The sequence below is a fragment of the Vidua macroura genome, chromosome 9, assembly GCF_024509145.1.
Source record: "Vidua macroura isolate BioBank_ID:100142 chromosome 9, ASM2450914v1, whole genome shotgun sequence".
NCBI lineage: Eukaryota > Metazoa > Chordata > Aves > Passeriformes > Viduidae > Vidua > Vidua macroura.
In genome coordinates this window covers 16,286,923-16,304,778 of record NC_071579.1, presented here as the reverse complement: position 1 = coordinate 16,304,778, position 17,856 = coordinate 16,286,923, and the positions used below count along the sequence as shown (strand labels likewise).

Below are 17,856 nucleotides of genomic sequence, written 5' to 3'. Positions count from 1 at the left end.
CTGGTAGAGGGTATGCTTGCTCTTTCCAGGTGGGTGCCACACCATACTACAGGTATCCCAGGGTGCAGGGATTGCAAGAAGGCAGAGTGAGCATGGGTTTCAAGGTATACCTCAATAAAATTTAAGACTTCAGGTATTTTTTGTTTTGTATGAAAGGGGGCAAGGTTGTTTTGTTTCAAGTAGCAACTATTGGACTTTGCTTGCACCTATTTTGTGCATTAATGTTGTGGCTCACCACTTCCTTCTCAAACATACATAGCTAGTGTGTGCTGAGGACTTGCTGTACTTAACTTCACAGTGCAGTTTCAGAGTGCCCCAAACCTTTTTGTGGTAAGGTACTGGACAGAATAACTGTTAGCATTATGGCTGTATTGAATTCTAGTGTATTATGATATGATTGTGTTCTCCTCTGTTTGAGTGTGCATACTAACTCTTTTGCAGGATACACCGTGATGGATATCATTAATGCCTAATTTTGGTGCTTAAATTAGACCCTAGGTGTACTTCATAGTCTGTAGGTCCTTGAAAAGCTGCTGAAAGTACTTATGTGCCCTTGGGTCTACTGACTATGAAAGAAACATGGGCTTCTCATTCATTGAAATGAAGTGCCTGGAACAGGACAGTGTGACATGTCTCAAAGTATAAAATATTGGCAATTTGAATAGTGGAGTATTTCATGTTCCTAGTGAACAGTTGTTTATATTCAATCAAATTATTGTATAAAATATGAACACAGCCAGTCTCTGCCTTTATTGAAAATCTAGCCTGAGGCACTCCTATGAATATAGCACATTCAGCAATGCTGAATTGACCTTGTTAGAGTACACTTTGACAGCCAGAGCTTTATGTTCAAGCAGTGGTATTCTTGCCTGTTGTGGAGTGGGTGACTCTTAAAAATTATCTGTACATCAAATTTATTACTTATTTGTAATTTGTAGTAATTTTGGCACTGGTTGATTTTGGTTTCTTACTGTTACATTGTTTAGTATGTTAAATAGAATTTTTTGTTGTAGTAATAACTGCTTTATAATGTATTGTAAACTAGAATGCAGAAGTTGCATCTTTTTCTGCCAAAGAACTTTGCAAGATACCAAATGAAGCAGATAAATAGATATAAATACAGTAGTTCAAGAAAGGATAGAGAAAGCAGTGGGAGGATTGGTTGCTATACAAGCATGGGCACTTTCTGTTTTTAGTGTATACCCCTGGCACAGACTAATGGAAAGCTTTCAAGATATTTTCAGGAAATGTCTGCTTTCATCTTACTTATCTGAGCTGGCTGGTTCCAGTGAACTGTGGTCAGCTTCATCTGCAAAGCCTATGCAAGAGGTTCCCCGCTAAAAGCTTTGAAGCATTTCAAAATGTTCTGGGATTAGTTTATAAGCATTTGGCTGCAGTATTTAAACAAACTGAAAATGACCATGATCACTAAACAAAAGCCGTCATTATATGTGTGCAGCCACTTTAGATAAATGTGTCATGTGGAGATGTACTCTAGAGGTTTACTCTCTTGGAGATAACAGTTCAGGAACTGGAGAATCTTGGGTTCAAGTATGTGTTTTTACTCCTCTGCACACGAGAGCACATCTATGCTCAGCACTGACATTTCTAAATCATTTTAAGAGGAATTTAGATGTTTCTGATATCACTGCTGTGTTCTTATCTAAAAGTGTGTGAATGTTTGAAATGTATGAATCTAATGTACAAATACATATAGGATATGAATCAGACTTGCAGAGTGACTCTTTTTCCTACAGAAACCACATACAAGTCAGGTGGATGATATTTAGCATGTCTGATGATGGAAGTTGGGTTCCAGGTTTCAGCTGACAAAAATCATTCATCATTAACCTAGAAATATAATTGTTTTCCATTTTGAAACAGATCTGAGTTTGCAGGATCAAGAATCCAAAGAGTCTTTTTATAAAAGCATTTGAATGTGGTTATAGTGTCATGTTTATCTGTAGAGTTATATTATTGTGTGAAATACAGAAAAGGCAAATTTGTCTTAATGCATTAAAAAATATCTTCTTCCATTTTTCTCTTAATTTTAGGCTGTCATTTGGTAGGCATGAATTCAAATAGATTTTCTGTTAAGCAGTTTTTAAGTCTTTTGAGCTTGATTACCTATCAGCAATTTCTAAGCAAACTTGAAGCTGCTTATTTAGCATATTGTGGACATGATCAGTATAATCTTATTTCTTTCTGGCATGTTCCAGTACTATTTAGAAATCATACACAGAATAGTAGCATGAGGGATTTCAGTGTTGTTAATTGGGATATTAGTCAGTGCCAACTTTAAAATTAATTCAATATCTTCTTCTTTCATAAGGGAGAAAATAGAAGAAACCTTAACAGTTTCCAAGAAGGTGTTTATCCTGGAACAAAAAACCCCCCACTGTTGCTGCAGTGATGTTCTGCAGGAAGTGACACCGTGAATTTCATTGCAGCCCATACAGCTGCAGTCTTTTCCATGCTGGTATTCTCATGAGTAGCCTTCCAAATGGGGCATTTGGATGTGCTGTGTAACTTTCATGTATGCCCAGCACAAACTCTTGAGTGCAGGATCATTAGTTCCTCTTTACAGTGCTGGAGCTTGGTTTCATCAGCAGCAGTGGAACCTTAGCACACACTGTGTCCTGGACTCCTGCTGCATGGAGTTAGGAGGGTTGGTTCAGAAAGCTGTCAGCTCTGCACCTGCCAGCTCTGCTGCCCAGTGCAAGGGAAGAGCAGGGGCATGGCTGTCTGCCAAGTGTCTTGGAAATCCCTCCCAGAGATAGAAATCTGCATGTTCCCAGCAGCTGTATGTGTGGGCATTCAGACTCACATCATGCACAACCAGCAGAGCTGGTGTGCAGAGTGCATCACCAGCTCTAAATTGTCCTTCGTGGTGGTGTTCTGACAAATCTTTTTATTAGAATCTAGAAATACTTTTATGTCAAACATCATTTTGGGTGATCTGCTTCAGTCTGTTGGCAACCTTATATCCCAAATATACTTGTGAATTAAGAATATGATAGTAGGAAAAGTACTTTCTTCTGACACTTCATTTTAGCCTTTTGTGTGAATGAGTTGTTGCCACTTGTGTTTCAAGCTCTGACGCAGCATGCCAGATTTCAGAAGGCTCCTTCAGCATGTTGACTCACTGGGGGAGCTGACCTGGTCAGTGGAGTTCATGTCCCGTTGAACTTTATGCCACAACTATGATCAAACAGATGGAAAAATTGCCCAGAGAGAGAACTGTTTTAAATTTCTGTTTCTTTAAAAGGTATACTTTTAGAAGATTTCTTTCATAATGTCATGTTTTTCCTCTTTCCATAATCAGTGCTTTGCTTATTGGAAGTCATGTCATAAGTAGTACAGTGGCACAGAATAGTTGCTTAGAAACTATTGTTGTATTTTAACTTCATCCACAGAGCAAACTGAAATGTTCATGTTACAACTGAATCCTGCAGCTATGGCCCTATGAAAATATACTTGCTTTCTCATGAATAATTAATCTTAATACATTCAATGCAAACATTGTTTTATCATGAAACACTACCCTTCTGTTAAAAGAAAAACATGACTGGCACACACTTGCATCTTACATATTCAGCATTTAAGTTTTATCTCAGTTAACTTTGTAAAGAACAGTTGACATTAGTGAGGATATAAAGCAGTGTTTTTGACTAACAGTAAACTTCACTGTAAGACAAAAATCCATGTTAATTTGGCTTGTTTCTGAAACAAACAAACAAAAAAATGTAGATATGCACATGACTGGAAAGGTTAGTATAGCTTCCTGCCATGTGACCCCCAGGTATTTTGTACCAGCAGAGTTCTTAGCATGGATTCTGGATTAATGTGTTTGGTTCCATGCACGTAGTCATAATGGTACCTCTAGTAGGCTGAATGGTATGTCCTGTTCTTCTTTAGCACTGAAATAAATTGTGCGCAAAATAGAAGTACTGTGTTCCTTAACTCTTCTGGAACCACTATAACAGAAAAACTTTGTTAAAAATCCCCGTGAAAGAGCAGTATTGTTTGAAGATCTCATCATTCCTCTCTTATGGTGCTTGATGCAGATTTTGGAAATCCTTACAACACTAAACAGTAAGGGTATCTAGAAAGGCAGTATTTCATTCCAGAGATTCTACTTTCCTTTTTCATATTGCTGTTGAAAATGTCAGGATTGACATGATAGACAATATTTTTTCTGTGACATGTATAATGGTTTTTAAGGAAGAAGAATCCTAAAGGTGATTAAAAATCATGAAAGCCCTAAAAATGCTGCTTTATGATTGTATTAAGTCTTAGAAAATATTATTTGAATGATTGAGCTATTATAATATGCTTGGATTAGCAGTGCTTCACAGACCTGCCTAAGGACCCAACTGTCTATGTCAGTTGGGGGAAATAAATGCATTTTATTTTTCATATCAATAATGTTATATTGGAGAATATTAGTGGTGCTACAGTATTCCACAGTGATGAGGCATAAACTAAAAATTACTCAGATGCATGAAAATTTGGAGGGGAGAGAAGAAGATTAACTTAGAGAGGAGCCTAATTATTTTTATGTGATAATTGATAGTGGACAGTACACTGATGAAGACTTGATTTTGTGTCCTGATACTGCAGGAATCAAATGCAAAGGCAGTTTGTACTTCTCATTACTTCTCACATTACTTCTTGAGATACAAAAACATTCTGACACCCAGTGGCACTCATCCAGTCTGGCAGTTAAGTTCTGAAGTATGATGTTAACAGTACAAAAATGTACAGTATTTTCTGAAATGTTTTTCTTTCATATTTATGAAAACAGAAAAGGTTCTTTGGGGAAGGCAGGAATTAAGGAAATGCATATCACCCAAAGATGATGTATAAAGTGTTTCTCTAGACAGTGGGCTATGATAAAGCTCTCAGAATTTACAGACAATCCAAGCTAGTGCATTTAGCATCAGGGCAGGTGGCTCTTTTTACACGTGTATAATTAAAATAAATACTGGGGATAAGAAGACTGCAGCCAGTCAGTTAAGCAGAATGTTGTGTAAGTAAACATAATCATATCTTCATAAAATTTTGCCTGGCACAATAAAAAGCATCTACAACAATCATGTCTGCAGCAGTCTCTTCCCATTCCTCCCACAGGAAAGTGTGCTTTAATTGGCTGGTAGCAAACATAACCAACCAGCATGTGGAAGCTTATTGCAGAAACTGCAAAGTGTATATGTGTAATTGCATACTATAGGTGCAAAACCAGCATCAGTGCAAAAAGTGCAGATGCTTGGTTGTTTAGAGGCTTGTTTCATTTTAGAGCATGTTTCATTTTGATGCATACCACACTTACATCCTGTGTTCCACAGAAATGCACATTTCACTCTCTTCTACCCTCTGTCCATCTAAACATCTTAAGAAGACACTGAATAGATCTAATTAATTCATTATAAAATTCAGTATTTCTGAGATGAGGTACTAGGGGTTTTAAAAAGTTAATGACTAGTTGAGATTTATCTGGCTCTTCATATTTATTCCAAACCTCATCACGTATTCTGCTGGTTTTAGGCATGTGTTTAGTTCAGTGTACTTTCACAAATCAGTGTTAATAGTGCTATTCTGCTGTAGAGCTGCTAAGATTGAGATTAAGGGCAGAAAAGTGATTTACTGGAGATCATCAAGCCAGTAGTAGATTAGGAAATAAAACAACCAGGAAGAGGGTTTGGGGTTTTTTGGTTTTGGTTTGTTTGTTTTTTTAAACCTACTATGTGCTGTTATTTCTGGGAAAAGATGCTTAAGAATCCTTAACTTTCAGGGATTTTTAAGAACCTCATTTTGAGAGGTCCAAAGCCGCACTGGAATTTCTTTTCAAAACTGGGAAAGGTAAGTAGAAAAGTGTTGAGGTTGTTATGTTTAACTTCTGACAAGACTGTTCCTAGCATGTCTCTTTACTCAGCTGCATTATTACAGGTGCTTGATCTGTATACTGGACTGTAATCAAGTTACAATGTTAAAAAGTTGTTAAGCTAAACTATGATCAATTTTATGATCATCATTTCCCTAGTAACTGAGCACAGGTGAGACCATTTTATAAAGTCAAGTATTGGCATTATTTACCTAAGCATATTGCATTGTAGCTGTTCTAACTTACTGCAAGTCAGTATATTTTATTCTGTCTTTTGAATTTTTTTTCCCACTTACATATCACTAAGGTAATGAATTGATAAGAGTATCCATATGTGGAATAATGAAGTGCAAAAATGGAGATAGATATATATAGAGAGAGATAAACAATGTTTAATTGATACATAAAATGTATCAGATTTTACTATAAAGGCATCTTTTAGATATGAAATTGTTCTACTGTATGTGCACAATAATTCACACAAAGGTGTGTGTTTTACAAAGTACTTAAGAGGTTCAGGTTCTCAAAAGCTTACATTTTAGCATTCTTTAATCTGAGACTTATACCTGTGCTTAATTTCATGTAGCTGGGTAATCCAGATACTTCAGTGGTATAGATTCCAGTATTTGAGGTGTCACAGGAACACCTTGTGGAACATAAAAAGGAAAAGAAGACTGAAAAGGATGAGAGGATCAATTTTAAAATAAATGTAGTAGATTTAACATTTTGACTAAGTTAAAGAAGAGAGGGAAATGAGAATAAATTATCAAACTGAGAAGTACCTTTGAGCTGTCAGCTGGTTAGCAGGAAACAGGCTTCAAATAAATTGAGCTCTTTAAACAAAGCCTGTCCTTGAAATGTGTACATAAGAAACTTAGATTTGTTAGGGAGAAACAGCTGATAGTGATTTCTTCTGGGTTCATATTGTGAACTTTTTTTTTTTTTTTGCTTTAGTACTATGCTGATAAGTAAGCTAAATTAAAAGTTTGTGGAACAAATCCCTGTATGAATGCTGGGGCTTTAAATGGCACACAGTATTGTAGACGTTCTAATGCTTTGTGTCTGTGAGCTAACACTGGAGTCATCTTTGGAGTACGGTAACATGGACGTGTACCATGCCCCATTGGTTTTTGAGAAAATCATCCTGCAGTACCTGTTGTACAAAATAGTGAAACAAAATCTGATCCGCTACACTTTGTAGAAGAGAACTCTGGATATTTATGAGCTGTTATTGATTTGTCTGATCTGTTATTTATGAGATGTTATTGAGATGGTTTTGGTGCTTCCTTAGGCTTCTTGCCTGGCTCAAGGTCTTTCTAATCCACTGTTAATGAAATCTGGAAGTGCTGTTTTGCATATAATTGCCAAAGTAATTGGTTTTTGGTAGACCTGTATAATATTTGTGTTGATGGCGGTCTTGGTAGTCATTTAAAAATGACTAAGTCTTTGAAAATAGAGTTCTTAAATACCACTTTAACAAGAGGTAAATAAAACCGTTCCATATTATTACTGTGGCTTTAAAGGAGTCATGGGTCCTGGAATTTCTGTCACTCCCATTGTTATTAGCAAAGCTTTTCCAAGTATTTTCTCATTAGACAGTATTAGACAAGTATTGAGTTTTTTTCCTTTTCTGTGTCTTTTTGTATCAGTGCAACATTAATTACTATTCATTTTTTTCATTGCAGGATCTTTGTAGTTATACAGCTGTTTGTTATAAAGCTAGCAGCTGATGGAATTATTCTTAACTTTCAAGGGAGAAGAAGAAAGTGGCATAAACAATGCATCCTGATATTTATATGAATTGTTTGTTAGGTTCAAATGTTTCATATGTTTGTTTGTTAGGTTAAAAAAAAAAACCCAAAGATCCAGAACATTCGCATTTTCTTAAATCCTTTTTAAATTAACAATTTCTGTACCTGATAAGGTAGCTTTAAGTCTATGGCCTCAACTCTTCTCTCCTGCATAGTTTATTTAAAACATTTAAATGCCTTCCAAAAATTTCGTTATGCAGCTTAATGAAACAACAGAAGTTGAACTCTCATATGAAGGGAAGGACAAGAAATGACTGCTGATATGGAATGTTAGAGTGAGCCTGCAAAGCATTTTGCAAATGTCCACTGGGCTTCCAAAGCCCTTGTGAGGAGAGCATGGTGTGCCATGAGGGAGCTGTGCTGCCCAGTTCTGTGCCCCAAAGGCCTGCCCACTGTCCTAGGAAGGGGTGGGATTTGGGCTGCTGCTCCTTCAGCTGCCCCCAGCCTGTTCTCTCAATTGCCAGTTGCCTGTTTGGATAACTCATTGAGGGGAGAGGGTAGGGGTAAGAAGGAAAGAGAGAAAAGCAGATCTAGTGTCTTTTTTTTCAGTTGATAGCAAGCACTTCCATCAAATGCCTAGATAACCCCTGGTGCTGTAGAAAAGCTTTCCTTTTACTGTTAGTCGTAGCCATCCAGTCATATCTGGCTAGCCCACATGTGAAATGTTGGCCCCATTAACAGGGACTGGAAGCTGACTTGTGTCTGGACAACAACTATGTGAAAAGTGTGTGCTGAAGGTGAACTTCACATGAAGAAAAAATAAATTTACCTAACTATATATATAAACATAGAACATACTTATTGAAGAGACTTGTAGAGGCTGCATAGGAAAAAATAAAGGTAGTGGAAACAATTAATAAAGTTAACTTTTGGCTGGACCTTAATTTTTTGCTGTATACTTGGATTATATAGGAATTTCAGCCGTTGATTTTGAATCACTGTTGGTAGCATTGATTTAAATATAGTGGACAAAAATTTTAAAGCATGAATAATTTAGTTTCTGTTGCCATCAGAGGATTAAAGTGCCTGTGCTGAATTCTGTGGACAAGTCAGTACACAATAATGAAAGGAAGTTAAATAATAAATAAAACATAAGTTGCACTTCAGTTACAAAATTCTTGTCTTTATGATGAGAATAGGATCTTCAGGCTATATTTAAAATTAGACCAGAAGTGGCTTTTTTCTCTCAGTAAGAAAATTGCCTGTTTATTTCTGCCAGTTATTGCTGTTCAATGCTGTGGGCTTTAGAGTGTTTTATCTTTTATTAAGAAAGTATAATACAGAAATATATTGGGGGAGATTACAAAAAACAGCCCCTGAATGCCCATTTCCTCTTTGACTGACAGGATATGGTAACAAAAGGCCCCACACTAGAGACTACTTTAATTGCAGAGTTGCAAGTGACACTGATCATAAGTACTTCTTTCCAGTACTAGCATAGTTTAATTTAAAAGACTCAATTCCTAAGATATATTTAAATACTTTTGCATCTTGTTTGTAAGTTAGATGCTTCCAGTTCAAGATTGTCTGTCAAATATTAATGTGTTCTAATGGAAATTGTTCACTCTGGAGACAGCCTTTTGCTTTTAAAGGTTTGGGGTTTTTTAATGTTGAGTTTTTTTAAATCATGCTCGAACTAAAATTATAAGAAACAAGTAGGGTTTAGGGTTTTTTTTTTGCACTGAAACTGCCAACATAACAGCTAAATTGCATAAGTTGAGGCTGTCATATTTTCTAATTTCTGAGCATATGTTTAAACGTAGTATTTAAGTGTAACCACTTAATTACACCAAAGTCTTTATTTTTTTTTAAACTCCCTGGTGTTGCATCTTATCTTACAGCTAGACTCATGTTGTGCTTCAGATCAGCTTTCTGTCCAGTACTAACTTTGGCCTGATGATGCACCAGGCTTTGGGATTTAAGGTACTTTACTAACAAACTTGCAGTCCCTAGACAAGTGTACTGTATCTAGTGAGATACTGGAAGTGAGAGATTCCACCTCAGATTAAGCAAGCAGCCAATGTATTGTGAAGAACATGCAAAATTACAGTGATGGTTTCAACTTACTCTGCCCAAATGTCTGAGTGCCTTTGGGTAGGGATTCATGAAATGGATAAATGCAGCAAGCACTGGAGTTTACCCCATCAGCTGAAGCACTATTATAAGTGATTGATACATGGCAGCACTACAGCTGCATGTGCAGGCAGATGGTCTGTGGGCTGCAATGCACATCAGTTTTATTGCTGATGTTTAACACTTGTTGGATTGAGTTCGTCTAGCCAGTTGTCTTAAACAAAACAATTGCTTTTGTTTAATTAATTGTGTTGGAGATTTCCTTAAAAGGAACGTAACTAAAATGGAATCTAAAAGTGCATTCTATAAAACTGCTATATTAAAAGAAAGGCATTTTTGATTAGTAACATTTTTATTGCATTGCTAAGCCCATCAAATCTGTAACTTAAGAGTAGTGCAAATATATTTGGAGTGTTAAAAAAAAAAAAAAACCACAAAACCAAAACACCCGAGCGCTTCTGATGTGATGCAGTAGAACCCATTATAATGGCATGGTTATGTGCATGGTTATAGCTGGAGCAAGACTATTGGTCAGAGATTTGGTGGCACCCTTGTAGCACACATGCAGTAGTCTGTGTCTGTGGTTTTGTAGGGGAAAGGGGGAAAATGCTGCCTGTAGTGCTGTCAGGTCTTGCAGCATTCCTGTGTTCTGAAACAAGTGTTAAGGAAACTTTTGTGATCATTCATTAGTTCAACTCCATCATTCTGATAGAAAACTAGTTGTCAATGATCCTGGTTATGATGATCTTAAAAAATTAAGTCTTAAGTGACTAAAACAAAAGGTAGAAAGAAACAGAGAATAAAAAAAACCAAACCCTTATATTGTGGTGGTTATGTTAAGAGTCTTATTCACAGTGCTGAAATACCTATAACTGGCAGAAACATAACTTATTTTCCAAAGCTTACTCTGGAAAGAGAGGTGGTGCTTGCCTGTTCCATCATTCTCTTTTATACTTCTGTTCTTATTCAAATTCCAAGCATGTCAAACAGCGTAAGGGACTTAATTGTGTTTGGATCCATGGCTTCTGCCACAACCAGTGGCTTTTATTTTTCAAGCTTCTAACATTGGGAAAAAAAAAATTAGGAAGACTGGCAATGCTTATGTTTTTCTAGGAGAAGCTTATTATTAGTCTTCTGGGAATTAGCATATGGCTTTTCTTCATGAGGTATACAAGTGCTTTCCATGATATTGGAGCAATTTATGTGCACTCAAATTCTCAACAATTTATGTATAATTTTAAGTGACCAATTTTGAAGAGCGGAAAGGAGCTTGACTCTTACATGGTTGTGTTTTTACCCCTGTTTTCAGGTGTCTGTTTCAGAGAGCTGTAACTGACTGGTAACACTGTGGTGGCTTTGAAAAATTTTAATGTTTTCAAAGGGAACCACAGAATTCATCTTAAACAGAAAGTCCAGAAAGCTTTCCCTGAGATCCAGTGGCTGGGGGTAAGATGGCACTGGACAATTGGTTTGGGTTTTTAGAAAGAATATTCATACCCCTGGATAGGAAATGCCAATTAATGCTGTTAATTACATAAAAGTTTTATCTTTTCTGAATGTATTCAGCTGTCTTCGTTAAGGTATGCATAGATCTAAGAACAAGTCGCACACCCTACCATATCAATTAATGAAACTTATTCCTACAATAATTGAGGTTTAACTCCTAAATATACTTGCCAAATGTTTTTGTAAGGCAGATGATTCATAGAAAGCTTGGGTCTTGAGCTGAAGCACTGAAACTATGTAAACATTTTGTGGTAGCCAGATGTCCTTTAATAGCTTGCTGATAATTGATTATTCTTCACATGAATTTCACCTTAGTGGGTTTTTTTTTCTTGAACGTATAACATATGTGGAATAGCCAGCAAATACAAATTTTATCAATCAGATAGAGTTTGACATTTTTAACACTTTTTAAACGTTACAAATGCCTGTTTACCATATGGTGTAAGTGGGTGTGCAGGAAACAACACTCTCATCAAGTCTGATATACTACTTTTCCATGATATGAGCATGAACATTTCCTTTTAGTATCTCTTGGTGAAGGCAAGCCTTTGAAGAATGGGTGTGTCATTTTGGACTGTAACATTTACATTGTGTATTTCTGTAGGTGGCTGTCTTAAAATCAATTAATCCTTTAGCTGTTCTTATTTTTATTTGACTTTATTCATAAAAGTTTGTTCTAGATTAATGCTGCAACATGTGAAAGAGGTAACAGAAAAGCAAAATTTGTATTTTCTTTCCACAGGTCCACTAGCCAGTTATTATTGTGGTCCCAAGTATCCTATTTCCTGTTTATAGTCTACATCTGTAAAAGATGCTGGAGACTTTCAAGGGAATTCTGTAATCTTTGAACTGAAATCCTGTGTGTCATTAAATTGAATTAGTCATCATAGTTTCTTGAGAGATAAGATCATTGTAATTTTCTGTGACTTGAAGATACTGATTCCAAATGCTGTTCTGGCTTGTTTGCATACAATTAAGGTTTAATTCAGCTAAGCAGTCCCTCGATACTCTCTTGTGCAGTACCTCAAATATACATTGGACCAGTGTTACTTAGAGCATGTAACTTAGCACTTCATGCAAACCAGCAACTTCTGCTTGCTCCTTTCCCAGACAAAAGCTTCTGCTTCTGCTGCAGCAGCCATCTGAAACTAGAAAAGTACTCAGTGATAACTGCCTTTCAAATGACAAGTTGAAGGATTTAAAGGTCAAAAGGACACAGTTTTCCATGAGAAAAGTGTTTGTACATAGAATCATAAATATTTAAAATGTGGACCCATCAAAATGTAACTTTTAACTAATTGCTACAAACCTGCACGTGCCTCTCTAAAATGACTTGTTGATTTAGTCTCTTGTTTATCAAATAATCAGTAGTTTAATTAGTTTTAAAACAAAGTTCAGGTAAGAAAAAATAATTGATCCATGTCTAAAACTTTTTTTAACTTCCATTTCTCAATATCTAATGCCTGGCAACTTCTCTGAAAATAGCAATACCTTTTTCTTTCTTTCTTGGTGTAAGCTATAATAGCTACTCTTAAACAGGGTCTGACATTTACGATATGCTTGTAATTCATGAAACTATGTACTATGACCAACTGCAGTTCCAAAAAAAAAAAAAAGCATGTGAGCTTCATGGTAATAAATATTTTGGTTTTAGAGTAATCCTTAAAACTGCACAAGCTTTCTGCTGTTTTTGAAAAATAATGTCTGTGTTAATATCCTCTTAAGCCCATGGCAGGACTAAGAAAATTCAAGTTAAAATGCATGTAAATCTACATCATGGCCAGGAGAATGGTTTACAGTGCTACAGCTACCTTGCACCAGCACTCAGGAAGTCATGACTGTTTCTGCCACCAGTCTTTTTTCATATACAATCTGCATAATTCTGAGAAGGGTGAATTGAAGACAAGTAGAAATGCATCTCCTGGTCTTCCTCCCACCATCTCCAGCCTAACACTTTGCAGTGGTTCCTCTGATCCTCTATCAGCACTTCCTGTGTTCCCCGCTGATAAAGCCTCACCATGCAAGCTCAGCCTCCTGCCTGCCCTGGCCAGGGCTGCTCTGATTTACCAGCCCAGGGAGAAACCCCAGGAGCTCCCACCAGGAAAGAAACAACTCGGTCCTGGCTGGCATGAAGTGCATTACAAAACCCCGTGGCCTCAGGCCAAAATCACAAACTTGACTCTAAATACTTCTCTTTTTTATATATAGCAGAGTTTATGCATAAGTAATTTCCTTCTACACCTTGCCCTTACTTCAAGCATTATCTGGAAAGTCCTTCTCACCAAGTGTCATTGTTTGAGAGCTGAACTATTTAACTAAATGTACATACTGAAATGGAATCCAGAAAGAAATTTTTTTCGTTAATTTTTTTGTAAATTTAATTTTTATTAAGGGATTCTTATTTGCTATATCTTGTAAGGTCCTTTCTTTATGTTTTATCACTCTTTTTGCTTAATTTAAAAGAATCTTCTCTCATATGCAGCTTTTTCCAAGTGGAGATGGTCTTAATACCAGTGACTGCGGGGAGATTGATCTCAGTTGTTACTCACTTGAAGACTTCCTGAGCTAGGAAATTTTTAGGAAGCTGCAGGCTACCTTGAATTTCTTATTAAAAGTACATCATTGCACAAATGTATTCTAAAATAACTCTTTTGTGTATGGTGTCAATGGCACTGTTTATCTACAGTATTTGAGACAAAATAGCTGTTGCTGGGATAGGAGTTCTTGTTAAGTGATCATGTCAGTAATCTCTGGTGTTGAAGTTTCTTAACATTCAGCATAAGCTTTAATACTTGATTTTGTTAATTAATTTTTTTTTAATATTTGGGCTTAGGAAGTAGATTCAGCTATTACTACCTTTGCAATATTTTGCAATAGAATTATGAGAAGAAGGAAGGACTTCAGGATAAAAATATATTCAGATGAATTAAAGGGCAAATGGGAACAAACAGCTCAGTATTTCAGCTGATCTGCATACAGATATTATATATGTAGGTGATCTGCATAGTGGTAGCTCTTCCAAACTGAGGAATTTTATATCTCTTTTATATTTTAGTCATATAAAGAAGTATATAACTTTCACTGTGTGACTGTTTAGGAGCTTTTTGGTAAAGAAATAAATGACTGGGATCCTTCCTTTTATATGTCTAACTGTACATTCTGCACTTTGTTTATTCTGATATCTATCTACATTATATAACATCTATGTAGAACTGATTAGAGGCATACAAACTACTCTCATTTTTTCTAATTAGATTTTTTTTATTTACTACAAACTAATTAAATCATATTTTGGTACAGCTCATATTTTATATCATGCATACAGTCTATTATATAGTGTAATTAATCAAATGTGACATCATAAACTGCTTTTCTTCAATACAGTTGTTCAAACTCACAAGCTTTGCTTTCTAACGTCTGCCACTCAAAAGCTGCTTTACTGTATGAAATATGTTTGGTTTTTTCCAGATTGTCACAAACAAGTCCTCTTTTCAAGAATACTCAGACAAGCCCAATGTACACACAGTTCCTGACCACATTACTGGAAGAACTGCATTTCAGAAATGAAGATCTGGAAAGTTTAACAAGAATATTTAGTATGGACTGACAACTTGAATGGTCAGTCAACTTTAAGCTACTTTGTGTGTCTTAAAACCAAGCTGGTTAACCACGGGTTTAATTTTCAGCACTTTGTAAGTATGTACAGTAACTACAGATTGTATCAGCTGGAGCAGAAAATGTGTGAAGCACATTTTAAAGTAAAGAAATATATATGGTATGGAAATTAGTGTCATCATTTTATCACTTACAGTAAATGCCAGCTGCTTACTTATCACACTTATCTTTTGATAATGTATGGTTGGTTTACTGCAATTTTGAGGAATTTTTGCTACCACAGTTTATTAAAAAAAAAAAAAAGTGTGGCTACAATGGCTAAGACTAAGCAGGGTTTTTTTAATTATTACAATGAAATTGTTATGTTCCATTTTTGTGGTATAAAATTGACTTAAGGGCCATGTATTTTTTGCATAAGGTTGAGATTACAGTTTTCATTCCAGGTAGGCCAAAAAATTTAAGAGCAAATACCTTATGTTGATCATACCAAACTGATTCAATGAATATAGCATTATAGTATCATTACTGATCTCACTCCTTTGTTCCCCACAGAATAACATGATCATTTTAGCTGAAATAGTTGCACAGAGAACAAAAGAACACCTTCAGTTGTTTGAGCTTTTTAAAATGAAAAATGAAATTTAGTATGAACTGTAGTACTTGCATTTCTGCTTTTTCATTTCCTTCCTATGGGTAAGAATTTTGCAGTCTTGTGAAGAAGCTGACTAACCGCAGTTGTTCAAGGTATGAAGACAAGTTAAAATATGGATCATCTGAAAAGTGTTTAAAAGCAGTAGAAAGGAATTTGGATTGATTTGGTTTTTCTTGATTTGGAAACTTTCAATCAAAGTTTGTCTACAGGGATCAGGGAAAGACGGTGGGAAAAGTGTGTGAGCCTCCAATGGTAAGAGTAGTGCTGCTGACATTTTTCCAGTTGCTCTCATGCATGGAGCAGGAATCTTTAAGAATGATGACAACAGTACGCAAATATGTCTGATTCATAGCCTGTTTGTCTTGCTACTTCTAAGAAGAGGGGTGGTCTTTGAACTTGTGTAAAAGTTTTTTTTAACAGTCTGTAGGTGTTACTAATTTGGACTTTTTAAATATATTTTAATAACTAATTTGTTTTTGCTTTCAGTAGTCATTTCATTTCAAAGAGTTCTGTTATTTAGGCTGTGTTTGGAATAGCTTCTGTCACTAATGGATTATAAATCGCACTTTAAAACTAGTCCACTAGTAATTCTTAATGATTCCATAATATGTTTTATTTATAGTTCTCAGTTCATAGGACACTGTACTTTGAGAGACTTGAGAAGAAAGTTGTAACTGACAGTGCTTAGTCTGCAGCAAATGCCAGCACTAGTTAAGGCTGAGGCAAGCCTTACCAGGGCTGCTGCACATTCACTCCATTTAAAAAACCAAAGTTTATTCCTTTGGTTTGCTTCTGTAATTGGACCCCAGAAAGGAATTTGACTAGTTCACTGCTGTGTAGTTCCTTCATGAAAATCAGAATAAACATGTAGATTACCCCTGACACACAGAAGCTCGTGCAACTTTGCCATGGACGCTTCACTGAGCAGTAGACTTTATTTAGGTGATGCTTGACTTTTCCAAACTTACATTGAAATGGGAAGTTACGTTCAGTGTAAGTTGTAAAAGCAACAATTCAGAATTAGGATAATCTTTAATGCAGAGTTACAGCTGTGCATTTTTCTAAGTATGCAGTAGGGGGGAAAATGCCCATTATGATCAGAGTGTGTCTGACACAAAATTTATAAGAATTAGTGGATAGGCATTACATTGGTTTTGTACCATGCTGGAGAAAGCTTGCTTGATACATATGGAGAGAAGGGTCAAGACCTCACCAAAAGATGAACTTCTGTAGAAGACTGAGGAATAAGTATGATACTCTGAGCTGAACTTAAACCTTGAATTTATATCTGTTCACTTCTGATTTTGGAAGTTGACTGAATTTGTATTTTTAGCTAGTAGATTCTGAGCAAGCCATTATCCTGTTCCATGCATTTTTACCTTGGGGCACAAAGATTACCTCACAACAGTTCTGCCATACAGAGTATACCTAGAAGGCATTGCAAATGTACATCGTACCAGGAATGTGACTGTGTTTCATCAAGTTTGATGGCTCTCATTTGGAAAGTTTTTACACTTCCTGTCAGTTTAGTGGTGTAATTTTTTTTTTGTACTTATTTTTAGGCTTGGGGTTCACCACCTACTGTGTAGGAAATATATGATCGTGTAATAAGAATGAATAGGTCGCAGGCTCAAAGACCATTTTATCAGGGTTCACTGTAACTGCTTTTACTGTCTGCCTCAGCAGCTCAAAAAAGTAAGCTTTCAGGATTTTTGCATCTCATCTTTCACTGCTGTGTAGTAAGCTCCCTCATTCTTTTCCTTGCCCTACAAGAACAAAATAAAATTTCTCCATCCATGAGGCCAGAAGAAGATTCTGTAGTATGCTGGAAACACCCTGAAGATATATTCTTCACTTCCTTGTGATGATTTCATCTCTGTTAGACATGAGTAACACACATATAAATGAATGCAGAAAGTATACATATGTACCCAATACTTTTGAATAAGAGAGAGGCTATAGACTCAACCCAAAAGGATCTTTCAATACTGCCAGCCTTAACTGGTGTATAAAAATCACAGCTCAAATTCCAAAAATTCAATTAATTTATGTAGTTTTCTTATGAGCATGCTTTTTAACAGCCTAACTGCTTAGAAATGGTCAAATCTAGGTATCATTTTTTATCCTAAAGCAAACTTCGTTCACAAGTATCTGTCCTTCAGAAGATGTCACTCTTTCTTAACTTAGCTGATTTTTGGTGGTGTTCTTCCCCTTCTCATTTTGCTTATGTTGGCAGACAGATTGTTTCTTTGTGGCCTTGTTTCTGTGCTTACTGTTTTTCCTTCTGTGTAAATTAAACAGATGAGAGCAGTTGA

The 17,856-nt window shown here is 36.0% G+C and overlaps 1 protein-coding gene across 3 annotated transcripts in view; it reads left to right on the top strand.

Moving 5' to 3' along the window:
• The window catches only part of RPAP2 (RNA polymerase II associated protein 2), a 48,914-nt gene that overhangs the window by 20,323 nt on the left and 10,735 nt on the right, over window positions 1–17,856 (top strand). The window contains exon 12 of one of the 3 annotated variants that reach the window (XR_008438308.1): window positions 14,743–14,892. Coding sequence is in view for 1 of the 3 variants with exons in the window: in XM_053984885.1 (XP_053840860.1) it covers window positions 14,743–14,881 (139 nt within the window). In the remaining 2 variants the exon portion in view is untranslated. Of the gene's footprint in view, window positions 1–14,742; window positions 16,010–17,856 lie in introns of those variants that run through there. The other 2 variants (XR_008438307.1, XM_053984885.1) reach the window with 2 other exon arrangements.